The sequence below is a fragment of the Sabethes cyaneus genome, chromosome 2, assembly GCF_943734655.1.
Source record: "Sabethes cyaneus chromosome 2, idSabCyanKW18_F2, whole genome shotgun sequence".
NCBI lineage: Eukaryota > Metazoa > Arthropoda > Insecta > Diptera > Culicidae > Sabethes > Sabethes cyaneus.
In genome coordinates, this window is record NC_071354.1 from 221,327,631 (window position 1) to 221,355,207 (window position 27,577).

General features: G+C 40.8%; 1 protein-coding gene across 1 annotated transcript; it reads left to right on the forward strand.

The window, feature by feature from the left end:
* Window positions 1-458: 458 nt before the first annotated feature.
* On the forward strand, window positions 459-27,564 carry LOC128737841 (neurotrophin 1). The gene is made up of 5 exons (XM_053832575.1): window positions 459-1,007; window positions 11,109-11,959; window positions 25,739-25,879; window positions 26,019-26,174; window positions 26,451-27,564. The coding sequence occupies exons 1-5, from the start codon at window positions 459-461 to the stop codon at window positions 27,562-27,564; spliced, it is 2,811 nt and encodes a 936-aa protein (XP_053688550.1).
* The last annotated feature ends 13 nt before the right edge of the window (window positions 27,565-27,577 follow it).

Sequence of the window (27,577 nt, forward strand, 5' to 3'; positions counted from 1 at the left end):
TTCGATACGTCTGCGAGACAATGCTTCCGGTACCTAAGCTGAGCACCAATCAGCAATGGTGGCACAATTTTGTATTGCCGACTGACACAGTGAAAAGATCAGCAGGCAAGGCACCAGCTAACGAAAGTGATGGTAATCTCTAGGCGAAGATATTAAGGTGACAATGGAACCGTAAAATATGCGGAAATCTCGAGTGTGTGTGTTTGGATGGTCGCGATCAATGTGTGTCACTGTTAATAATTGTTTTCGCTCTTTTTCTTTTAGTTTTGGAAGGTCAAATTAGACGAAAAATTTCCATATTGAAGAAGAAAGTGTTGGAACCGGTTTGTTGGTGTCATTTGATGTGTTAGAAAACCAAAAAGTATCGCCGAATCAATTGAATTGAAGGTGAAGTTAAAGTAATTTTGAAGCGTGTGTTCAGTGAATTCAGTTTTAGGGAAGAAAATAGTGAATAGAAAATGTGGCTGGGTGAGGTGGGGAGTGTCGTGCTGGTCACGCTGTTGCTGGCCAACACAGTCGGATTGATTAAATCCGACGCAGAGCTGCCTGATTTTGACTTCGACAGCCCTAAGGGTGATGACCACGATGATTACTATTACGTGAGTGAAGGAGACGACCAGCAGATGCAGCCGTCGCATAAAATTATAAACTACAACCGAACCGCTGAGGAGGCGGAATTCGAAGGGGATCGAGGTGACAGTGAAGGGAACAACACCTCTGCCGGCGCTAAGGCAGGCGGTTTCCTAATGGAGGACGACGACACCAGCTTCGAGCTGATGGACGACGTGGACTTTGTGGAGGATGGTGCCGTGAGCAATTTTCAGCGGAAGCAGGCCGCCATGCGGCAGATTATGATGCGAGCTTTTGCCAACAGCGAGATGCAGAGAAAGTTTGCCGAAGTGCTGCCCCTGCTGAAGGTGATGTCAAAGGCTCAGAAGGCGACGCTGGCGGCGCTGATTTCGGCGCAGGTTCAGTCCCGGGACGGGCACACAATGTCGCTGGAACAGGTGAGTCCAATGTGATTGATGTTAAAACTAGCGAAGAATTGATGGCGCTTGATTGATCGTTATTTGCTCAAGTTGTACTAAAAACTGGGAAACATTCCCTTAGTGCTGCAGCATGGTCTGTTTTCAGTCAGACAGCTCATGCCAATGAGCTGTAAAAAAGAAAACTGTTCCTGACTTAGCGCGGCACCGGAGAAAATAGTAAGTTGTTCCTGCTCCGGATATCAGAGCACAATCTGGTTTTTGAGCTGGTTCATATACTTTGATTTTTTTACGATCATCGAGAAATCTCATACTGTGTTGCAAAATGACGGAAGATATTTCCCTGCAACTTAGTTTGCAATAAAACCATTTAGACGTCCAATTTCCTGCTTCACGTCGCGCAGTAGGTTCACATCGCATTGAATAAAAATCGTAAAAGTCAAACAATATGTTAATTCCAGTTTTAAATTAAAACTAATGGAAAACCTTATATCATTATTTATTCACGCAGAGTATTGCTGAATGTATTGATTTGTTTGTTCATCTACCGGAAAAACATAAAACATGATATTTTTCATATCCTAAGCAATGTCATCTGTAGCTGACAGCAGCTACACACTTTCACGTATTTTTTCAAAGAATTAGTAGTCATAAAATCTAGTCAAAATTGATGATTGAACGCAATATTTAATTTGTTTCCTTCATTTTGTATGTTCAGCGATAACTTTTAACACACCCAGCAATCATCTCATTTGAAGTTTGAATTAGAGAAATGTGTAGAGCACGAAAATTTGTAAATATCTCGCGGCATATGCATAACCACGGCCAGATGCCAGACCAAACGGAAGAGGCTTTGCGCGCCTTTCGGTTTCGTCCTCAAAATGAACAACTGCACTAGCTAGCACTGCATCGCATCGGTGTGGTGTCGTAATGCACCTAGTTCATCACCATCGTCGGCATCGAAGTGCTACTGACTCATTAACCGGAGACTGCGAAAATTACAACTTAACAACGCACCAAAAGACGCAGTTGTGAAACAGATTTACTCGTTCCGAAATGGGAAGGTAAAAAAGAAGATGTTGTAAGCAGCTTTGGTTAATGGTTGAGGCTGGTTTAATTGTTTCAATCTTCTGTACGTTGAGCTGAAAATCCGTAGTATTTTATTTGTACAGTATTTGATCTTTTAAAAGATTCAAACTGTATGAAAATGATTCTACCCAATAATTATAATACAATTATCATGCAATTTCATGATATGCTAAATTGCATTATTGCATTATTGTGGTTGTTTTTATTTGAAATATTTCAAAGTTCGAAACTTTATGTTTTGTCGACTGTAGAAGTTGATATTCTTGTTTTTATTGGCTGTCAGTCTATTAAAATTAGAACAGATTTTGTAAACTTTCCAGCGTTGCGACTCTATATTTTAGTTTTCTTTGGTCATCATTTGTGTTTCGTAAATAAAGTAATTTCTACAAGACAATCGCGCATTTGAGAGGATAAGATTTGACAAAGAATAGACAATATTCAATCCCTGAAGAAGACTAAAAATATAGAATCGAAACGTTGGAAAGATTCAAAATCAAAATCTGTTTTTTCACAATCGACGGAGCAAATGGTAGAAGAAAGAAATGAAATAAAGATGTTGTTAGTATATCAAGGGCGTGAAAAAGAAAGAGCGGAAAATTAGATTCGAGAGGGTCGTTGAAGTAACGCTTATTAAGTATGCGAGTCGTTCCTCTTTACTAAAGCTATAACCGGATTCGTACTCAACTTCTCCTCCCAGTTGGCCTCGAGGTAAGACGCTAGGCTAATAAGCCAGTCGTCGTATGTTCGAATCTCGGCTGGGAGAGGCTGTTAGAGTCAATAGGATCGTAGCACTGACCTCGCACTGTCCTGTATTGTAACAGCTGGTAGCGAAGTCTGTCGTATAAAAACAGAAGGTCAAATTTCAATTACGATTTTTTTCCTCCCAGGTCATGTGGATCGAAGATATTGGTGAACCTTTGATCCACAGCGGATTGAATATAACTAAAGCTAGAGATGTAGGTATCTATTCGATCTAAGCTAATGTATCATACTGCAAATGTTTCTGCTGGCATTACTGATCTCGACATTTTTGAAATTAGACTTATGTTGGCAATAAATCCGGAGAAATCAGACGAACACCGCTATTTGATCAACACGTACTAGCGCAGCTTCAAAGCTACAATATTTTTTGTATGAATGTAGTTAGATTTTAGTGCAATAAATTTCGTCTAATTTACGATTTACAGTTTTCACTTTTAGAGGTTAACTTTTGCTCTTTTGTTCCAACTATCTTGCTGTTCTATATTTCCACTATTTCAAATATATAAATTTATTAAGTAGTTTTCCTATCTTTCTAAATCAAGCTTTCAAACACTTCCCGCTGAATAAACTCTTTAATTTTATTACATCTTCTGGATTTTAACTTCTTCCAAACTCTTAACTTTTTCTAATTTAAACTCCTTAGAATTTTCATTTTTCCTATATCAACTCTACAGTACAGTAGATTCATCAGTATCCGTTCGCGCGTGTAGTTCCGGCCTGAGACCTTAATCTCTGATTTTTTTAGTGTCTCCTGAACCTCTAGTAGCAATAGTTTGGCTGCAGGTTGGTTGAATTACTCATGGCGTATTTACCACTGCCCGTCGCACCTGTTTGTCTTTAGTCTTCACGACATCCAAGACACGCCCTCGATTTCAGCCATTTCGTTTTCCTTCGTTGACTACGACCATCAGGTCGTTTAAACCATTTTGTGCGTCGTCTGAGCGTTGGAAAATATTCATTGACGTTGCCAGAATATGTCTACCACGAGTTACGCTATCTTCCAGCTATCCCTCAGAGTACCAACTTCGCCGACGGTTGATTAACTTCTTTCATTCCATACAACAAGAAGTGGTTTGGCGTTGACGCTTCTTGTTCTGCCTGCTCAAGTGGGATATACGTAAGCGGTCTGCAATTGATCACTGACTTGACTTCGAGTACCACAGTCTTCAGGACTTCATCGCTGAGATGGTGAGGATAATCTGTGATGACTGCCATAGTTGTTTTCATCGACCTAACCATACACTCCCATGGCCCTCCCATGTGGGTCGCTGGAAGAGGATTGAAGAGCCATTTCGTTTCCGGGTTCATCTGAAGCCTCCCGAATCTCCTGCCAACAACCACAAATGATTTTTTTGTATGGATATTATCACTACCTACGACAAGCATTTTGATCTATTGTGATATCATCCAGGTGTTGTTCCATACTTCGTTATTCTTGCAGTATCGCTATAGAGTGAGCAAACTGCTTATTATCCGTGCGTAAGTGTCGGTGTTTTCATCCCTTTTTTCCTTCCACGCTTCTTACTACTTTTCAACCAATCCAGCGCTCTATAACCAGAAAGTGGAGAGACTAGTTATAGTTTGCCCTTGGACACTTCATTCGCACGTCGATCAAGTATTGTATATATAGGCTAGCAGAATAAAGCAGTAAAGCAGAGTTCAGCACAAAGTGAGGGTGTGTATGTGTGTATGTGTTTTTCTCCTTACTACTTTTGCATTACCAATCTTGTTCCTAAAACCAGATAGTGGAACAAGTTATAACTTGCCCTGGAGGCTTCATTGTAAGTAAATGCAGAATTTAGTAGGAAGGATGTGGACAGGGCCGGCGTTCCCCTAAAGCAAAACAAGCAGCTGCTTGGAGCACCACTTCGAGGAGGCGCCATTTCGCCGACATAAAAAAACTGTAGTATTAAATAAATAAGTGGTTTGTATAAAATTTTCTTTCTTCTCCTTTAGAATATATGAACATATGGTACTACCACCGCCTTAGCAGAACATCCGTTCATAGCAATGAGCCTATCATGTCAAAAAGAGTTGTACATATTCAACGATTGGTCATGCTTCCAAACTCTTGTATGAAGGGTCAGAGAAAGTCTTTCTTCTCCTTTAGCAGCATAAATCCGGGATGGGAAATGGTGTAACTTGAGTTACACCAGGCTGTATTGGGTCCTGGGCTATTTGCCGCCAATTCGTTGGGCACCTCGACACAAGCAAATCGGCTTCAACCTAGTCGAGTCATCTAGTAAGTTGGGTCTCTCTATTCCTAAAGGCACTCATACGCGTACGAACATGTTGGCCGAAAATGATGGTGAATTGATGTTCGGTCAACACTCTCGCCTGTGTATGAGCGCCACGAACCAAACAGGCAAAAGAAGATAGTCGGCTTGTCGCTCAACCTGAATGACTCGCCACCATTTTATTTGTTTCCAACCCAACATATGCATTGGTGTATGAGGCCCTTAAGACCGATGGAGGTCTAGAAGAGAACAGATTCACTGCACGGTCATCCGGTATTTTTGCTCTCCCAACTTTCGGCAAGTGTACTATGAGAATCATTCCAAGTAGTGCCTGCAGTTACTTTTATTTGTGATGGTATCCCCCGTTTTGATTCAAAATTTAGCGGTTTTCGAGTGCCTTGTCGCCTCTATACCCTATAGTCTCTATACCTGCAGTGCATGGTTCATACGCCTACGCCATTCTTCGCCTTCCGTTTGCGCTTTACCTCCTCCTGATGTCTATTCGCAACAAAAGACAACAATCAGGGCACACAAATAAACGTAGTGGGAAAGTGGCATTGATGATATTAAATTATTTAGAAATATTTTGGGAGAGACTTTCGAATCTCTTAAGAATCTGCAATCAGCAGATTCATTTTCGATGAAGTAGCAAGGTATGAGGACGAAGTTTCTGAAGTAACAGAAAGTATGAACCGAACTTTTCCGTTTTTGAAGGTTTATAATTCTAATTGTAATGGGTCTCAAGAAACCGAAAATTATTCAAAAGAAATAGCGGTCGACTGTGACCAGTGTTGCGAAGCCCGCACTTGTGTGGGCTAATTTTCTCACACACGCGTACTCGTTCTAATGAACACACCGGCATAGGCATTCCTTTTGGACTCCCGCTCTTGTTTATTTACGCACTCCAACGACTTTTACGAGTATGTATTTAGCTAACAGCCACGATCGTCGCTCTTGCACGTTATTGTAGACTCAGCAAATGATACCGATCACTCGCGAGGACTCGCACTCCCACCAGCGTGTAGAATTGAGGGCGTAAGATGAAGAAGGATACAACAAGTAATGCAAAATCTGTATCCCAGTGTACCGCTAGCCCTCACGGGCAGCTGGCTGCTCACGAGTTGTTTGCCTCGTGAGTGGTTATGCAGAAAGATGCTATGAGACTGTTTGCGAGTGTGTAGGTAGTGGAATGTCTGCACACAGCAACGCCGGCTGTTTTTCGTTTGTTTTGGGGGCGCCATTTTGAGAATTTGCATGGAGCGACAAATTGGCTAGCGCCGGCCCTGGATGTGGAGGGGCCTGAGAATAAGCCTATGCTAAAGTCACTTAACATCGAATGGCCTAATTCTACTAAGATTCGAACCCACGACCACTCGCTTGGCAACGCAGACTCGGTTACCTTGCGGTTACAGTGCCCCACAACTACAAATGATCACTACTGCTGCGAAAAAAACTTAAATGTTAGTGTTCGGCTGGCCTGGATGAAACTCCGGCTGATCTTTTGTGTCACTACATTGAAATACTGGCGCACTACATTGAAGAATGGTGCTCTACTGCATTTTCGTTTATTTATGGTAAATTCCGGACCTCTGGAAATAATCATATATGTTCCTGGTCTTCAAAATTGGTGACCGTCGGAATGTAAAAACAAACTACCACGGGATAACTAGTTTATCGATGTGATATCTCTTGAAATGAAGTTTACTGCTGTGTGGTCCAGGTCCAAAGATACCGATGCTATCGTTTATTGAGCTTTCATAGTATTCGTGGATTTGTATACAATACTAGAACAAATTCATATTCAAATAATTGCCATTGTTTCTAAAATACACCACTCATCTAATCATTTTAACCCTTAAGTGTCCCACAACTGTTTGTATATATCACAATCAACCGTATCTGAATTGTTTGAAATAGCTGTTAGCACTTTTATTTTGAGTCGAACGAAGAACTATCTAGATTTTTTGGATTTCGTGTCAAACTGTACTTTAGAATTCTGAACGTAACTTATACAGATCTAAAAGCAGCATTCGACCTAACTGACTTTACGCTTAGCAATTTCACAGTGGTTTGTCATGTGCCTGAAATTGTTCTTGAATGACAGAATTTTGCTAAGCCAACTTGGATCGGACTTACCATCTGTATATCCAAAAAAAGTTGGGTGTACCGCAGCGTACCATTCTTGGCCCTATTCTTTTCATTATATTTTTCTATGACCCAGCTCTTGCCATAGATGCAGTAGGATTTCGAATTTGGCAACATGTCGCCCATTTGGTGGATGTCGCCCATGTTGCCAAAATCAAAACCGTGCAAAAATCGCGACTTTTTTTGACCTAAAGAAATTGAATATAAATGTGTCAAAAATTGACTAATTACCAGTAATCAACGATTTTATCATAATTACTATCATTTTATGTTTAAATAACCTGACAATTACATAGCTCGTTGCAATTTTTTTAACACCCTGCTGTATGACGTAGTTCTACATCAATCGTAATATTACTTTTCGAAATATTCTACAACTACAAACTTTTTTCAATGAGCATACCAACGTCACCAATTTTTCGTCGTTTAGAGCATGTATGCGAAAACTAATTGCTATTTTAGCATATTTTTGCAAGTGAAATATTTTGTGTTGTTTTGTAGTCTAGTTTACGCCGATGATTTTGAAATCTACCTGACAATTTGCGATACTTATTTTGCTTTACTTTAGTGGCAACGGTCCGTTACCGATCCTGCGCAGAACGAATTATGGTCCTCCAGTACCGTCGGTCCTGGGCTGCCGTTCTCCAATCCCCACGAACACCAGCTGAACGTGCATCGTTTTCGACAGCACACACCCACCGGGTACGGGGTCTGCCTCGGAGTCTACGGCCTCTTCCTGGTTCTCTGCTGAAAATAGTTTTGGCTACTCTTTCATCGGGCATTCTGGCCACGTGTCCAGTCCACCGCAGCCTGCCACATTGCACTACCTTCACTATATCAGCATATTTGTATACTTGGTACAACTCGTGATTCATGCGTCTGCGCCACACTCCATTTTTCATTTTGCCACCAAGTATAGATCGCAGAATTTTACGCTCAAAAACCCCAAACACTCGCCGATCAGCTTCCTTTAGCGTCCATGATTCGTTTCCGTAAAGGGCCACCGGGAGGATTAGTGTTCTGTAGAGCGCCAGTTTTGTGCGAATTTGAAAACTACGGGACTTCAGCTGGCTACGTAATCCGTAGAAAGCCCGATTCGCGGCTACAACTCGTCATTTCACTTCGCGGCTTACATCGTTGTCACATGTCACGAGTGTACCAAGGTATATAAATTCCTCCTTCATATCGTTCCCCATCTAACTGCACCACGGCACCAACACCACTTGGGCTCGCACGTTCCCTACCAGCAACCATGTACTTCGTTTTGGCGGTATTAATGGTAAGTCCCAATCTTGCAGCATCCCTTTTAAAGGACCTGAAGGCCTCTTCCACTGCTCTACGGTTGATTCCGATGACGTCGATCATCCGCAAAACCAAGAAGCATGTGAGATTTCGTGATGATAGCCCCATTTCTTTCCACGTTTGCCCTTCGTAATGCACCTTCCAAGGCAATGTTGAATAGTAGGTTAGAGAGTGCATCCCCTTGCTTCAGTCCATCCAACGTCACGAAAGCAGCTAAGGTCTCACCCGATATTCTAACGCATAATTTGGATCCGTCCAGCGTCGCACGAATCAGCGTAACTAGTTTCGTCGGAAAACCATGTTCTAGCATTACCTGCCACAGCTCAATTCGTTTAACTGAATCGTACGCCGCTTTAAAGTCCACAAACAGATGGTGTGTCTGCAAGTGGTACTCCCGGAACTTGTCTAGCAACTGACGCAGGGTAAACATCTGATCCGTCGTGGAGCGACCCTCACGAAAACCAGCTTGGTACTCGCCGACGAAGGACTCCGCTAACGGTCTCAGTCTGCAGAACAGGATACGGGAAAGCACCTGGCAGAGTTCAGCAATGTAATTCCTCGATAGTTTTTACACTCCATTCGATGTCCCTTTTTGAAAATTGGGCCAATGAGGCCATCCAACCACTCCTCCGGCATTTGATCTGCTTCCCAAATCCTGACAATGATCCGGTGGATTGCTTCGTACAGCCGCTGGCTCCCCGCTTTTAGAAGTTCAGCCGGGATACCGTCCTTCCCAGCAGCCTTACCGTTTTTCAGCTCACTGATTGCCTTCTTAACTTCCTCCTGTGTTGGTGGCTCCACAGCTTGACCATTGCTTACAATTTCTATCCTGTCCCTGCTGATCTCCGCATTTACCTCTCCATTCAATAGTGTCTGGAAGTGCTCCTTCCACCTGGCTGCTACCGCCGTTTTGTCGGTAAGCAGGTTGCCAGCACTATCATTGCACATCATAGCAAAATTCCTGCATTTCACCGTTTTATAGAAACTCCGTGTGTCGTTGCTGGCGTATCACTCCTCTGCGCCGGCGAGCACGTGCTCCCCGTACTCGCGTTTCTTTAGACGATGGATTCTTTTTTCCGCAGCACTAGTCTCTCTGTATCTCTCTCTGTTTTGACGCGTTGCCGCAATGAGCATGCGATTCCTGGCCTGGTTCTTTTCATCTGTCACTCTGGCATTCGGCATCAAATCAGCTGTTACGCTGTCTTCCACGCGTCGTGCCTACCACCTCTCTCGCTGCTGTTTGGATGGCACCATGGATGTTCCTCCACAGCCCATTTATATCTTCCATTATATCTGCTAGACCATCTGCAGGTTAATGCTGATGGAATTCATATTATTCATTGACGTCACAAAATCCATCTGTTTTTGTAGACAGCAATAGTGCAAAGCCAACCTTTATATTACGGTCAGATGTTAGATAATGCATTTTTTCTTGTTCCCAAAATTTATTACCTCGCCTTCGGCGTAATTTTCTCAGAGGATTATTGAAACCATTACCATTTATAATACACACATTTTTGGGGTACCCTAATTAAGCTGCTTATTTCTATTTCACAATTATCTCATCACGAGAGTTCATTAAAGCAGACCATCATACGTCGGCTAACGTCTGCCAACATGTGCTGGAAAGCAGTATAACAATAACTTAGTTTGAGACCCCTGTTTTGAATCTTGCCAAAATTAAGTGCGTATCATCCGAGCTTTAGAAAAAAAAGCAGATCATCTATCATCAGCTTCGGAAACTGCCCGTCGAATCTTTACCAAAATGAAGCGTACGTTATTTGTACCCGGGTCGGTTCGCCGAATGCTTTTAATGAAATCATATTCGAATAATGCGACTATGTTAGACTATGTTGCAGAGTGAGAAAGAGATCGCGAACGCGAGAGAGTGAGAGGCTCACGGTGAAGTAAAACTGGGCAAATGCCTGCGAACGAATTGGGTTATTGAGGCAACAACCTTCAGGCATGCACATGAATTATTAATTTATTCTTGCGGTTTCGCGGCATCCATCCATTTGATCCAGTTCCAGCCTGAGCCCGAAGAGCGCTCGAAAAAGAGGCTGAAGCGTGGTGAGGAATACTAAACGGCTTACACACATTCACACAGTACACGCGTGGCGTGGCATGCCCACCATCCACCGCAGCGTGCCGTGCCGTGCCGTGAGTGGATTAACTTAATTTTCATTCCCGACCTTCCTCAACATAAAACCGCACATCTCGCCTCTATTCCCATTTCTGTTGAGTCATTTTATCTCGGGCAGTTAATGATGATTATTAGAGCTTTGTTTCTATTCACGGTTTCGGCTTCGAAGATATGTGAAGTTACACATTTGTTTTGCCAATTATATCCAACCCAGCCCAACACGCAAGGCGAAGGAGGAGGATGGCTAATCTAACGGCTCTTGGCTTGGGGATGGTTCAATACGCCCCAAACCGCGCCGTACGTACGTACGGTTGTTTGTTTTCCAATCAGTGCAACTAGCATTTATCGATCGAGCCGACGTTCGTGCGCAGCATTTAGTAGCTAGGTATTAAATTAAACGATTATCTTATTCTCTCTTCATTTTCTTTCTTCCATTCTGTCTAGGTCAAACAAATGTTTGGCGATCGGCAAGAACTGATCCTCCCGCTGGTGTACGATGTGGCGAACATGATCCGAACGGTGGCCAAAAAGGAGAGCTTACTGGACGAACGGTATCCCACCGAAGAGGAGCCCATTCCGGCGAACCAACTGTTGCGAAGGAGCTTTTCCGTTCGATCGGAGCCGTCGGGGTTCAAAGTAAACACGATCGAGACGGCGGATTCGAATCTCAAAGACGATCGGATGGTCGTTGACGTCAAAGAGGATGACGTGCGATCGGTTCGCGATAGTAGTGCAAACGGCGACCGGGATGATGAACGGGAGGGCGGTCGGTCAATGATGAGCGACGTGCCTATGTTCGAAGCTTTGGTCCAATCGTTTCCAAGGTTCAATCAACAGCTGACTAGGGTAAAGGGCGAAAAGGAAGAACGAATGTCATACCACGAGCGGAAGCTAAACATGACAGCATTTAACTCCACCAAAAGGCAAAAGGATCAACTGGCCATGCCATCGGATGGACCGATACCGATAACGTTACCCAAAGCATCCCATCCCGGTAATTCGAAGAAGTCACAGCCGATGCCACTAACCACAGCAGCTCCAACGCCGGAAGTAACGACCCTCACCATGGAAGAAATCGAAGATATGGCTCTTTCGGGACTGAACGGAACTGAACTGGATGCCCTGGAGAAATCCGGTATTGGTAACGCGAACGGAAGTGGTCCGGTGGCGGAGTTGCTGATCGGTGGGTTCCGCAATCGACCGTCCGACCTGAACAGGATCCATATGCTGCTGCCGAACGAAAAGTGTGACCATTTCACCACCGGTGTTTGCATTCGAGTGGATAATTATCCTACGTAAGTACCGAAGTAGTGTGTAGTTTTGTAAATTAATTAGGAAACAAATTTACATCCGGGTGCGGAAGCAAACTGCACCACAAATCGAAAGTGCGAAAATAACGCATGTTACACCTGTGATTTTATTACCTTTTGTCTGTGCACCGCTGCGCATAGGATTATAGTGCGAAACAAACAGCAGATGCCCCGAAGGCAAATACTCCTACGTTTGAATGTTGGTTTGGTGGGTGGAAGTAGCTGCCACCTTCCAGAGGTAACATCACTTTCCGTTTCATTACTATACTAAATAGCAGAGCAGGCGTGAAAAAGGCACGCACCATGTTACTTGTCGAAGTGGTGAAAGTACTTTGAATGGACACACTTTTTTTCGAGTTGGATTATGTTTTCTTGCTATGAATAATCATCGATTTGCCATTAAATAAGAGGTAGGTAGGTACGGCATTGTGGTTGCTTTGCTACCACGCTGCAGTAGTGACGGCGTGAAAGCAAAAAAGCAAATCAATCACAGAGAGTTGAAGGTTTGTCCATTTTGCTGGTACATTTGCTGAGTTTCTGGCATTCGTACAAAGGTGGATCGGAACTTTTTTCGGACGTTGTTGTCATCGTTCCGCTGAATTTACAGGAGAATCGTGCAGTTGAAATGGGGAAGTGTATTGACCTCACGTGTGAGCTGGAACGTTTTTCATTCGAGTACCTGGTTCAGAGATTTCACCTAGTTTTTACTTTTTCCATATGACAGAGTATCGATTTTGCGAGCTCCAGCCCTTCGATTTGTAATGTTTGTTTGAGAGGTTTCCGTTTCATATTGGCATATAAAGGAAGCATTGTTATACAATTGGTATATAAACCTCTTTGAGGATCTGTTCCATTAATTAGTGTGCAGCAAATTTATCAAGGTAAAGCAGACTAAAAATTGCAGTGAAATAATACAAAATGTGCCGAGACAAATGCCGCCCAAAATCACAAGACAAACGGGGAAATACATATTCATACATTAGTAAATGAAAAACTAGATTTAATCCACCTGGTGTTATTTGAAATGCAACGCGACAAGTCTTTGGAATATAATTACGCAATAATAATAAAGAAATTATATAATAAAATTACGGTGGCAATATTTCAATCATATTTCTAAAATCTATCATTCGCGTTGACGACATTAAACGATCTCTTGTGCACTCGTAGCAATTCCCATATGTGAGTGTGGGAGAAAATCTGCCAAAATGTTTCGATCTCTTGCGCTCTTTAACAAATTCCTATTCTGCTTCACCCCTATAGTAAACTTTTGGATGTGGCAGCAGCTTACGTTCGTCAACGCGAATTAGGATTAAATAATTCTACGAAATTCTTCCTGAATCCGTTGTCACAGTGTTTTCTAACCGCGACGATAAATCGATAAATTTAAGTCGTCTCTTAAGTTGTAGAATTTGTTTTTTAAAACTTTAAACCATTGTAGTAATACATATTGCTAATTGGATATAAAAGTTTTGAATCAGAATAAATGAAAGATTCGTCTATCTTGACGAAGTAAGGTTTTGTTTATAGGTCTTTATTTGCCGCGAAAAAATATTTTAACCGATCTACCCAATCGGTTAACGAAGGTCCCGTACCGTGGGCTTTCATCATAGAAGCCATGTTTGACTGGGACTTTCGTATAATCCTGGGAACTTTTTCACCGTCCGATTGCTCGGCGTAAAATTTTAGTTTTGGTCTGCTTTCGTTCGATCGTGACGTCGGTTCTGGGTGCCACTGGTAGGCTCAATTCCGTCGTTCTCAAAACTTCAAACTTTTCGGTAGGGCAGGTACGTCTTTAGGGATGCCAACAGTCAATAAATCGTATCCATTGGATCTATCTGGATGCCGAATCACTTTTTCTCGTCGCCATTTGTGCGTATTCCGGTTTGAATGTTTTACAAACCTTTTCATGGCATTTCTTCTATTAATTACTGGACAATAAATTCAGCATTCGATCAGCGAAATAGTGAAATCACTATCGCAAACGCAAATAGCGAACGAAAACGCAACTATTTCTGAGTTCATGAGAAAACCAAAATGATAAGTCTGCCGCCTTTTAACGTAGGACAAGGACTACGTCTTACGGCGAGATTGGGTGTTATTTCAAAAAATCTCACGAAAAGTGGTCAGGTTTTGAACGTTAATAGCTCAGCGATGTTCTGGGTGCTTTTCAATATTTTTACACTGTTCGATCGAAAAATCTTGGAAGTCATAATCGGAATAAGCACAAATATGAAGCACTGCCAAGAATTAACCAACCAATTAACCAATCACATGCAAGCACGCTTTTACTTCCCAAGACCGTGACGACAGATTTTAGAAAAAAGTTACAGTCTCCCCATGCCAGAGACAGAGTTTCGATCAAAGGTACAACAATTTGATGTCCCGAAAGCAAACAATTTTGTTGATGTGTCAAACCGCCCGTTTTCTTCAACCAATTTTACCGTTTAAACATTGGACCTAGTCCAATTTGATGTCCTGAAAATATACCGTTATAGAAAAGTTACCGACCATCCTCTGCTTTTGCGAGATTAGATCCATATACTGCAAGAATTTGGTCGGAACTGTTACCTTGTACGGAAACAGGGTTGCACCTGAAGGGATATTTGTGCATGTGACGTGGCGCAGCAATTCTCAAAGCGAGGAAAATCAGCGACTGTCTCATCAGAGAATAGTTTAGGGTTTTTCATTTGTTACTTTGCGTTAGTTAGTTGCTTGCAATTCTTTACGTAGTTTTAATTGTATTTCTGTAAAGTAGGAGAACTGTGGGTAAAACGAACAGATTAAGAAGAACATCTAATATAATACGGAGAACTTATGATTTCTAAAACCTAAATACAGTTTACTTCAGTTCATTATTGCTGTTTGCAGATCACATCTGTCTAGGTCTATTCGTTTTCCTAGGTTTACCGTCCTCTAGTTAGTTTTACCTAGTCCTCGCATCGCGTTACCCGTTATAAAACGGCAAAGCCGCTTTTTTTTCAACTGAATCAACTAGGTCTCTTGCAACTTGGTCGTGCTGGTCCTTTAGGCTTTGAACTGGTCGAAGTGTAGTTCTAACCAAAAATATAAATTATGGCAAACGTGCTTTTATTAACATTGTATTGTAAATGGTGGATTACTGCTTTTGTGATTGTTAATGATTTTCGAATCCTTGAGAATATCTACATCTGCCCTCGAAATTCCAGACAAAATTATAGTTCCACGAACCCCTTTAATTTGGGGATGTAAATATCCGTTTGTTTGAGAAACCCCAAATATCCATGTTTCCGATAATCACCTACAGCGGCGCTGCGATAGGTATAAAATTATCATTCAATGTTTACGTGTGATGTTGTAAGCAGTAATCTCAACCCAATTCAATTGTTCAAAAATGTCTTCGAAATCGGATTTCTACGAGTTGAATACAGTCAAAAAGAGAAAGCATAGTATTCGGAGGACAGCAGAATACAAGGCAGATGTTATTAAAATGACAGAGTAAAAGAAGCGGCGTATGTCAATTTTCATAAAAATGGCGTTTGTAGGGTTTCTCAAACAAACGATTCAGTTAGACTTCACGTACTTCATATGAAAAACAAATGTTGAACTGTTGAAATCGTACGCAGTCTACCTTTGACCGTATCAGCATCCCAAGTAACAATTTGTGTTTTATTAAACTCTTACGATGGTGTTTATGACCAAAGTTGGTCATGAAAATCGCAATAAGAGTGTGACAAAACTCACATTGTTACTTGGGATCCTTGATAAAGAAACTTTTCAGGTCGTCTGCATACAGAATTCTACATCTTTGTGGAAGCACTGGGCAGACGTTATTCCAGAAAATGAGTATAACAGCGGTCCCATATTGCTACCTTGTGGTACTTTCTTCTTCAGCAGCATAGAGCCGGGGCGGCTCGTGCAGTTTCATGTACTCATCTCCATTCAACTCGGTCTTGGGCCACTCGTCGCCAATTTGCTAGTCGTCTCAAAAGTTGCAAATCGCTTTCGACCAGGTCGAGCTATCGTGCATGTTGGGCCCCCTGTTTCTGGTGCCGGTTCTTGAAGAGGACTATTTTCGTCACACTGTCGTCCGGCATCCTTACGACGTGTTCGGCCCACCGTAGCCTGCTATCTTTCGCTAGGTGTACGATGGGAGTCTCTCCAAGCAGTGCCTATAGCTCGTGATTCATACGCCTCTGCCACTCTCCGCTTTCTGTTTGTACTCCGCCAAATATCGTCCGCAGTACTTTCCGCTCAAACACGGCAAGCGCGCGTATGTCCTCCGCGAGCAGCGTCACGGCTTCAAGTCCATAAAGAACTACCGGTCTAATAAGGATTTTGTACATTGTTAGCTTCGTGCGGCGGCGTATGCTTCCTGATCATAGCGTTTTACACCTGACTTAATTTGGAACTGCTGAGACTTGAAGTCTCCAGGTTTTACTGATAGAAAGCGGTTGGAGAGAAACCTTGTTAGCCAGCGTACGAATGAGTCTAACGCTTCCAAGTGTCTTCACTTCGCTGACGATGGTTGATACGATCAAACGCAGCTTTAATATTGGTGTAAACAGTATCCACTTGGGCTTCTTTGCAATATTTCAGATACAAAATGAAATGAATTCAATGAATACATAGGGAATGAACGAGTGGATTTGCATATATTTTTAATATGAGAACGGGAATACCATCCGGATCAGGAGTACCAAACAGCTCTAGGAAAAATCGTGGGGGGGGGGGGCGTATGTGTGCGTAAGCTGGAATGCTTGGACTGGTAGGGACAAAACTCGATCTGAGACTAATTAATACATGAGTGTGGTATAGTTTAAATGCGTAAAGCACTCGAGTACTAATCGAGAAATTGTGGGTTGGAGTCCCACTGCCACAAACTAACCCAAAATTTTTGCCGGAGATCGAAACTTTCCTAGTATTCAGTCTAACAGTTTTCGCACTAAACGCTCGTCTGCTTTAATCAAAATAGCAGTAAAACAGCTGATCATTTTGTTTGACAGTTTACCTGGACTCGGTTAGTTTTGCTCGTGAAAAAGTGAACTTTGCTGCTTATTTGTCGCGATCCGACGGTAATGGCTTCACGAAACTGCCAGTTGGCTGCTCTTCGCTAGCAATCGCTTGGTTTTACGCCTAGTAAAGCGATCAATGGACCAGAGCGGCCCGCTTTCGTTGCTCCCCATCTATTTCGAACTGCACGTCACCGATTGTATTCCGCTGCCGCTGCAGCCGATTTGTCTCCACTACAGTTGTTTGCTCCCGGTGCTGGTTTGTATCCACTGCTGTTGATTATCTTCTGCTGCTGATTATCCTCCGCTGCTTGCAATGTGCAATTCCAAACTGGTGTGGGAATGTATTTTTTCATTCTAGGTTTCGCTCATAAGAACCAAATCAATCTTTACTGGGTTCCGGGCCACTGTGGAATTGAAGGAAATGAAAAGGCCGATTTACTGGCACGAAAAGGATCATCGACAAGATTTATAGCACCACACAGTGGTCCAAACAGCGAAATACGTGATCGCTTGATATAGCGCCGAAACGTGAAGTTTTTCGCATATAATGTCTTTAGGAACATTTCTTGGTATAACAAGCTCTTTCTTGTGAGAGAAATCTTTGGGTGATTGAAAGGGAGTTACGAAATTTATTTTCTCGTATATTCGAGATACAGGTTTAGTACTTTCGGTAAAGTTGTAGTAAATATCAATACAAACAACTTTGTCAAAGACCCCATACTTGTATCTCTTCATGGAAATTGTCTGAAGCGTTATTCATGGACAGATCCTTCAAAACAGTTTTTAAACCTTGAGTTATTCTGGTCAACTTTTACGTGTTCATAGTGTTCTAGAAAGTTGTTTATCATGCTAAAATCAACGTTTTTGTAGAACATTTTTATACGTGCTGTTCTGAAGTTTCGGAGATATTGAGCATTTTTGATGAAAAATAGTACTACTTTTAGCTTAAATATTTCCCAAGGTGGCAAATGGTGGCAGATCAAACAACTCGTACTTAATAGAACAACAAAAAGATGTGTTGCTTATTTTATTTTTTGTTTCAGTTATGTTAATTGTTAATTGCTTGTCAATTCGTGTTTTCTAATTAAATAGACTGAAAAGTCATTCCGAGAAAATTCGGTCTTCTGTGACTGTTGTTGAAATTCGGCCATTTGGATTTCGGCCATTCGTGATTCGACCATTTGTGTTTCGGCCATTTGGTACCAGCCCATTATGAGTGGGATCTTTTGAAAAGACACCAATCGAAGGCATTGAACAAAATAGACTTAAGTTAGTTATTTGAACGCTTTTCTCTTATTAATTGCGTCAAATAATTTTGAGTCCACATTCATTTTCGACTCGAAAATAGGCCATAAAATTGCTGATAACTCAACTTGTTAGAAAGAGATTGTCAACATAAACAAAATGGCGTTTATTGCATCCGAAGTACATTTTAATTGTTCGATAAACATGACTGTGAAGGATTTTTAAAACAACTATAACTTTTGAAAACTTTTTAAAACAACGTACTTTTAAGTACGAGTTGTTTGGTCTGCCACCATTTGCCACCTTGGAAAATATTTGAGCTCAAAGTAGTACTATTTTTTTTTATCAAAAATGCTCAAAATCTCCGAAACTGCAGAAAATCACTTATAATAATGTTCTACAAAAACGTTGATTTTAGCAATATAAACAACTTTCTAGAACACTATGAACACGTAAAAGTTAACCAGAATAAGTCAGGGTTTAAAGACTGTTTTAAAGGGTTTGTCCACGAATCATAGATAATTTCCATGAAGGAATACAAGTTTGGTGTCTTTGACAAAGTTGTTTGCATTGATATTTACTACAACTTTGCCGAAAGTACCCAACCTGTATCTCGAATCTACGAGAAAATAAATTTTTTATCTCACTTTTAAGGGAATTAATCACCCAAAGATTTCTCTCACAAGAAGGGGCTTGTTATACCAAGAAATGTTCCTAAAGACACTATATGCGAAAAACTTCACGTTTTGGCGCAATATCACACGATCACGTATTTCGCTGATTGGACCACTGTGCACCGGAACCATTTTGTGGAGTCTCGTCAAGCGCTATAAAAACGGAACTTGACGAGTAGGTAAAAACGACCATTAAAGTAAACTGGAATGGCATAAATGGACTACGACAATCAAAAATGTTTATAGATCCTAATATCAGGAAATGCCAAACATAGCTTAGGCTCAACAAAAAAGACCTAAGTACAATGACAGGACTAATCACCGGTCACTGTCCGAGCAAACATCATCTCATGAGGATAGGCAAGCTCAACGAGGAGACTTGCCGCTTCTGCAATCTTGAGAGTGAGACCTCGGAACACCTACTCTGCGAATGCCAAGTATTGATACAACGCAGACTGCGTATCCTCGGGAAGGAAATCCTAGAACCATCCGATATCTGGAATAAAAATCCCATTGAAGTACTTAACTTCATACGAAGTGCTGCACCGAACTGGGATACATGTGCAATCTGACACGGCCGTCAACTCGCCAATAGTGATGTGTCAAGAGTATGGACTTAGATTAAGGTGGAGTATACCACAATAGATTTCTATTATTGGTCGCAGTGGTTCATTCTCCTACAAAGAAAAAAAAAATCTCCGCTGCTGCTGCTTACTCCTCTAAGTGTTATTGTCAAAAGCAATAACGAGAAATTTTTATCACCCTCACTAACTGATACTAGTAGCACTGACGAACTGCCATGACACATAGAAGAAAATCCTTTAAAAACCATCGTCCTACACATTTTGCTTGCACACTAGCACCCTCTGTTATGCATGTCGCGGAGTAGCTTGCATTTGCAGGGTTTTATGTAGCGGGGTTTTTACATTTGTATGGTTTTACCTTTGTTATAGTATATAACAAAGGTTTAGAAATTGGTCGAAAAACACGAAATTGATCCAAGGCCCGGAGGGCCGAATCACATATACCAATCGATAGAGCTCGACGAACTGAGCAATGTCTGTGTGTGTGTATGTGTGTATGTATGTGTGTGTGTGCAGCTTATTTTCTATCGCCTGTTTCTCGAATATGGCTGAACCGATTTATGCGTTATTAGTCTCATTTGAAAGGTATTATTGCCTAGTATATCACTATTGAATTACTTCGTGGTCCAATGTTTCGTTTAAAAGTTATAAGCAAAAATGTGAAAACTACGTGACACGATTTTCTCCGGAACCACACAACCGATTTCAATGATCTTAGTACCAAATGAAAGCTCTTGCTAAATTATAAAAATTTTCAGGAAGTTTTATTGAAAACAAATAAGTAGTTTAAAAGTTATGCTTAAAAACGTGTTTTGACAAGGTAATAATTATCGCCTGTTTCTCAGAGATGGCCAAGACGATTTATGCGCTATTAGTCTCATTTGAAAGGTAATATAGCCGGATAGATCACTATTGAATGGTTTTTTGATTGGACTTTTAGTTTGAAAGTTATGAGCAATTGAAGTTACACGTTAAAATTTACAATACTTTATAGCGATTTTAACCAAGATAATTTCAATTGTTTTAGTATTAAACGAGAGGTCTTAACACTACAAATGTATTTACCAAATTTCATAAGGATTGGTTTTACTGGTCAAAAGATATTTAAAAATGACTGATGAAATTTATTCAAGAAAACCTTAATGACGAAACCTTTAATGGGACCATACCTCAAAAACAGAATAATATAGTAAAAATGTGTAATTTTTCAACGGGTGTTTCTTTGCAGCAGTTAATTAATAAAATATAGCACATTTTCTTACACTTTTAGGGTGACCGTGAATCCACCTAATAGGGTGACACAAATTTTTGTTTTTTGAACGCGTTCATAAAAATAGCGTCTTCACAAAAATTCTAGAACATACTAAAATAAGCAACTTTGCTGCATATAGTAACTATCAATCTCTTACTGGTTGCGAAATATATTGATTTGTTTAAAGAAACCAGTTTAAATTCAAGCAAAGCAAAGTCATGGGTGTAAACGTCCTTCAGAACTTGACCCTTCTTTATCGACAGACTTCGCAGTCGGTTATTAGAGTACAGGAAAATGACGGGCTAGGGCAAAGATCCTATTAACTCTGTAGCGACACCGATCAGTCGAGATTCGAACATACAACGACTGGCTTGTTAGGCTAGCATTGTACCCCGAAGCTAACAGCCACTTTAAAATCAGTTCTGCTCAAAAATTCTGTACAGGATGTTTTCATTGCTTTCCTATGTTCTATAAAGTAATTTAGTAGGTTAAAATACACTCTGAAAATTGTTTATCGCTAGGATGCATATGGATGATAACTAGCACAGCGTTAACAAACAGTTGAATTAAATTCCGAGGACGTGTCGATTTCTTTATGATCATTTCCAGCTCAAAACGCTAAAAAAGCCAGTTTTTACTCGACTATTTTCGATTGGAATTGGAATTCGAATGTGAAAATAGTTTCTTTCTAAACCTAATATTTGACGAGCAGCATTCCAAAAGGTCCAATGTGCAAATGAGAGATTCTCTTTGCGACTCGTCTCTTACGGTTATTACGGCGGCATAAATGCACTTGAATGCGTCTATTTTGCATGAAACGGTTACTGGTGTTATTGGAAAGCTTAACCTTTAGAATAATTGGGTTGAAATGTATTTATGCCGCCGTAATAAGCATAAGAGAAGAAACGCAAAGAGAATCTCTCATTTGCACATTGGACCTTTTGACATGTTGGTCGAGATTTTTATGTTTATCTGAAAGTAAAAAATAAAAAGGTTTGACAAAACGGGTCTTTTTTTAACAAGGAGGTACAACCACTAATGAAGGTATCAATCGGCACCAGATTTAAAATTTTTGCTTTCTGACCTAAAATGAACAATCTGACAAAATTTGGTTCAAATCCGTGAAAGTTGATTACACGGTTATCGGATACTTTGCATGTGTTGACTCCAATAGATAATTTTGAGATTTCACATCTGAATAACTTGAGAACGGGCCCAGCCGTAAGAAACAGTTTATATAAGAATTTAGTTCAAAGTGAAGCGTATATAATTTGACTCTGTCAGTTTTATGAAAATTAAAAATTCAAATACAAATCAAAAATAATACTTTAACTGAAAATGCCTATGTCAAATGACATATAAGATGATATAACAAAGGTTCCTTTCACCACTAGGTGGATTAAATCGGGTTTTTACCTTTGTTATACTATATAACAAAGGTTTAGAAATTGGTCGAAAAACACGAAATTGATTCGAGGCCCGGAGGGCCGAATCACATATACCAAACGATAGAGCTCGACGAACTGAGCAATGTCTGTGTGTGTGTGTGTGTATGTGTGTATGTGTGTGTGTGCAGCTCATTTTCTATCGCCTGTTTCTCGAAGGTGGCTGAACCGATTTGACCGCTTTGAATTGCTTTGCGGTCCGACGTTTCGTTTAGAAGTTATAAGCAAAAATGTGAAAACTACGTGACACGCGTTTCTCCGGAACTACGCAACCAATTTTAACGATTTTAGTACCAAACGAAAGCTCTTGCTATTACTAAGCTTTTTACCAAGTTTTATTGAAAACGGACAAGTAGTTTAAAAGTTAGCTTTAAAAACCCTGTTTTGACTAGGCACAAATGATCGCCTGTTTCTCAGAGTTGGCTGAACCGATTTATGCGCTATTATTCTCATTTGAAAGGTAATATAGCCGGATAGATCATTATTGATTTGTTTTTTGATTGGACGTTTAATTCAAAAGTTATGAGCAATCGTATACAACACATTAAAATTTACAATTATTTTCGATGATTTCATCTTAGATAATTTATCTAGTTTAAATTAGTTTGGCATCAAATTAGAAGTTTTATTGCTGCAAATATATCTGCAAAATTTCAGAAGAATTGGTTTTGCCGGTCAAAAGATATTAACCCTTGAACACTCGCGCCAACTTTTGTAACACGGTTACTCGCGGGAGACAATAGCCCAAAACCAAAAAACGTGCGCATTAGAGTTTTGACTAGGAAAACCTGGTTTTAGGTTTATCGCACCTTTGGAAGAGTTTTTTGAAATTGCAAGCTCTATCGTCTGGTAGAATTTAAATTTTTAATTAATCCCCCTAAAAGTGAAATAAAACAAATATTTTTTTTCAGTTTCAATATAACACATTGATGTGTTCTGTAAAGTTTAAGAGCATATTATTACAAGAAACTTTGCTGAAGACAGTAACCTTCTATCTCTTCAGCGAAGAGAGAAAAATCTTATTAATTTTATACGAATTTGTAAAATCAGTTTTTCCATTTTAGCTCGTTTTGTAATTGTTGTATGACTTTTTCATGTTGTACAAATAGTAAAAATACACAACTTTGCTGAATATAGTTTACCTCTATGATTGCTTGTTTAGGAACTGTAGAACTTTGATTATAAAAATATCCTAATTTTGTCCCCGAATTACTCGACTATCGACAGACGGATACATTTAAAACATTTTACATTTGCTGATAGTTTTGTTGCATACAGACACCATTTTTCCATATGGAGAAACGATAGAAAATTCCAGTTGGGGCCGATTGCGGTACACCTCACATACTGATTGCTTCGTTTCTGGGATGTCAGTTTTTAGTGATCTATTTTGCCAACAGTTTAAAGTATTAATGCATTGAATAATTATGGCATTTTGCTCATAACAAGTTTATTGAAGAATATACGTTGGTTAAATATCGATTTGTAACTTTATAACAATATAACATTCTAAAATCAACACGTGTTGTACAAAATACAACAGCGTGAGTAACCGAAGGTTAATAAAAATTGATTACAGGAAATTATGCATAGTTCAAAACCTTTAAATTAGACCTTTACTACGCAATGTATATGTTAAATAATAATATTTCCTCTTACAACTTACCTTTACTTGCATTTACTCAAATTAGTAATAACTTACTTATACTTACTCAGCAATTTCATGAAAAAAGGATCTATCAAAATTTATAAGTGCTCCCATTTTGATCAAATTTTGTAAACTTTTTCAATTTCCAAAAAAATTATGTAAATAAACGCACTACGCAACGTTAACGTAGACGAAGACCGTATAACAAAGGTTCTTTCACCACTAGGTGGATTAAATCGGGTTTTATACTGAAAACTCGAAGCAACACTCGCGCGCCGCGGTGTGGCCATGTTGCGAAACATGCTTTTTTGAAAAATGAGTGGTTTTTTATTGGACGATGGAATTAACGCGAGTGTCTCGTCTGTTTGTCTGTGCTAGTAGTTCATAGAAAGTTCCACAAATAGCGGCGGGTTAATACTTTTTGAATTATTTTTTCTTAAATGTTTGATATAGAAATACGCAAATCTCATCAGATCAACATGCTTTTGTTCCAAAGCAATCAACTACATATAACCAATCTTGTGACATTCACTTCCTTTGTCATTCGCTGTATGAAGAAAGAACGCAAGTAGACGTCATTTACACTGATCTGTCGGCTGCATTTGATAAAATGGATCACCAAATCGCATTGGCTATTTTCGAGAGATTGGGAACTTACGGTTGCCTACACTGGCTGCGTTCGTATTTGATCAGACGGAGTATGTTCGCTGAGATAGAAAATTTTGTTTCGTCTTCGTTCCTAGTTAAGTCCGGAGGTTGCACAAGGCAGTCATCTCGGTCCGTTTCTTTTATTGTTAACTGTAATTTTGGTGTAAGACAAATCGTATGGTTTCAAACGCTTCCAAATGATGTGCTGTTTCTTTTGGACGCAAGCGATCACTGATGCTTCACGACTACGTTCTTGAAACGTGAGAACACCGTGAAAGATCTTGGTGTGCTTCTTGATTTCTCACTAACATTTCAAGATCTAATGTCAGATGCTTTTCCAAGATCTAGTCTCATTTCGGATTCATTTTGCTGTTTAGCAGATAGTTAAAGGGATATCTGTTGCCTTAAAGCTTTATATTGTGCCTTAGTGCGTTCAACGCTCGTATTTTCATTTGTTGTATGAGCGGCGTTCTATTGATCGATTATCAAGGCAGTCAAACGTAAGCTCATCCGTGACCATGAATTGTTGCTCCGTTTTCAAAAATTCGTTCAAGCATTGAAGCTAAATAACCTACCTAAGCGCTGAATTTTTGTTAAATTGACCTTAGACGAACTTAAAGAAGATTCTGGTTCTGGATACAGGCTAATTATTAGAATTTCCGAACAAGGAAATGAATCTAGTCTTTGGTATGTAAGTTATCATGTTTGGCAACATAGATGACACGGTTGTGTTACCGAACTCGAAATCGTACTGTAGTAAGCTTCAACCGTGTTCAATCTGGTTTTTAAAACAAACAATTTCAATTGCCGTAATTATTTATTTTATAGAAAATGAAACATACCATAACACATATTCAAAAACGGCTGTTAACACGAGTTGTTATGAAATATGTGCAGTTTCCTTTCAAAACTGTGTGCCGAGCACCGTATCTACAACATAAATCTAAATCCAATATAATTATAGTACTGTATACAGCGGTCATCTTTACAATTGAAGAGGCAGCCAAACTATAGTTTCACTCAACACAACTGACTATTTGCGAATCGACAAGTTTGGATAATTGTATGAAAATGGGCAGACAGGAATTACTGCGCACCACGCCTTCAGTAAGTCCGCATGACGGAAAAATTGTTTTATTTCAGACGTAAACTACCAACTAGCAATGTGTGGTGTTACACGCTTTCGAATTGCATCAACCATAATGTTTAATTATACTAATTTCAAACGTAATTACAATTCATTCAATAAAGTCTTATTTCGCTTCTATTTGCAGATCTCAGATCCTGTACAGTATCACCCGGCACAAGAGCGCGATGGGAGCCCTGCTAGCGGAATACATCGACAAGACCAACGAGTTCGACAAGAATTCCTTCGAGCCGGAGGAAATCGAAAGCGGAATCAACACCAAGCTGACGTAAAGATCGCAACCGCAGGAAGATTGAAAGATTGAGAGGAATTGGGCCGACACTTTCTGTCTCCGCGGTTCCTCCTCCTGTGTGTGTGTGGCCGTAGTTCGTATTTCGTAACGATTTTTCTCTTTCGTTCCGTTTCAGGAAACGCTCCGATGACCCTTCAAAGTCTGGCGGCGGCATGTGCCCGAGCATCATCCGTTACGCACGGCCGCAAAAAGCTCGGTCGGCCACCGGCGAGTGGAAGTACATCGTAAACACCGGAGAGCACACGCAAACCTTGCGGCTGGAAAAGTGCACGTAAGTATTTGAGCCCGATTCGAAACGCTTTGCGCTGGTGGAGTTCACGGATGTTTGGAACGAATTCGGTTCAATGTACTTTATGCTAAGAAGTCCTCATTAGTGCGGATATAACACGTGTTTTTAATTAAACATCAGCAACACAGCTGGTGCTGGGCTTAATTATTATTTTAAATTTAAATAAAATAGGCGAAGCATTGAAACCACGCTGAATAAAATTACGTCCTTATATAATTTGAAAGTTACTAAATTACATTTGTTTTTGATTTCTCGTAGGACACCCCAAGACAGCTGCACTTACCTTACGGACAATTTCCGTTCGCGCTGTGTTCAGATCTATAACTATCACCGGTTGTTGAGTTGGGACAACGCCCGAGGTCTTCACGTGGACATCTTCAAGGTACCCACCTGCTGCTCATGCCACATTGATGGATACCGAGAATCTTTCCCACCGCTGAATAACTTCAACAACGAGTACGACTCCAAGAGTGAATCCTTTGAGGATCCGACGCTGGCGGCCACTAACTTCGTCAAGAACACGCAGTACAGTACGCTCAAATTCGACAGTGATGAGCCGGAAAATGTACAGGAAAACATCGCCTATCACTTTGCCAATGGATTCCAGCGGATGAAACCACCGAAGTACGAGAATGCTGTGTTGGTCCCACCGAGTCCGCCACCACACTTCCATAAGAACCGATTCGAACGTCCCAAGATGCATCCAAAGAAGCCGACAATTCCCCATTACATGCCGTCTCAGATGCTGGATACCTATCTGAGCCCACCCCCGAACGACGTCAGCTTCCACGCCCCATTCAAAAGGGGTCCACATTTCACGAACGACAATTCGCTCAAGCGAACGGCGCAGGTACAGCCCAGTCGAAACCGTCTTCCGGTGCGCAAGCAAATCAACGTCAACGACCAGAACATCGCGGAAACCGATATTCGCATCAATCAGGTACAGGTGATGCCTCCGGCCATAAAAAACGACCGACTACCACCGGTGCAACCAACGGAAAAACATCGCAAACGTTTTACAACCCAGCCAACGCCAATCTACAAGAAGGAAAAACCGAACCACTTCCGGATATCGAACCTCAAACCTTCACCCCACACAACCGAAGCAACGCCGTTCATTCCACTGACGACAACGACCACAACCACCACGACCACGACGGCCGCTACAACCAACGGTCACCAGCGGATAAACTACAACTATCACCCCATCATCGATTTCTTCGGCGAGGAGGACGTGTCGGAACTGCAGTCGGACCCTATCGATCGGATTGGTCGCAATAGTGCACCCTCTCCGGCTTTATCTTCCTCGATGAACAGCTGGAAACCGGTTCTGCACGGGCCGGGACAACGGCCCATGAGGATACCGATCTGAGGCGTTTTCGTCC

Excerpts from the sequence above, each read along its gene's own strand:
- LOC128737841 (XM_053832575.1), top strand. The coding sequence starts at position 459 with ATGTGGCTGGGTGAGGTGGGGAGTGTCGTGCTGGTCACGCTGTTGCTG. Across the intron at positions 1,008-11,108 it reads ACACAATGTCGCTGGAACAG|GTCAAACAAATGTTTGGCGA; the intron begins GTGAGTCCAATG and ends CATTCTGTCTAG. Across the intron at positions 25,880-26,018 it reads GGAATCAACACCAAGCTGAC|GAAACGCTCCGATGACCCTT; the intron begins GTAAAGATCGCA and ends GTTCCGTTTCAG.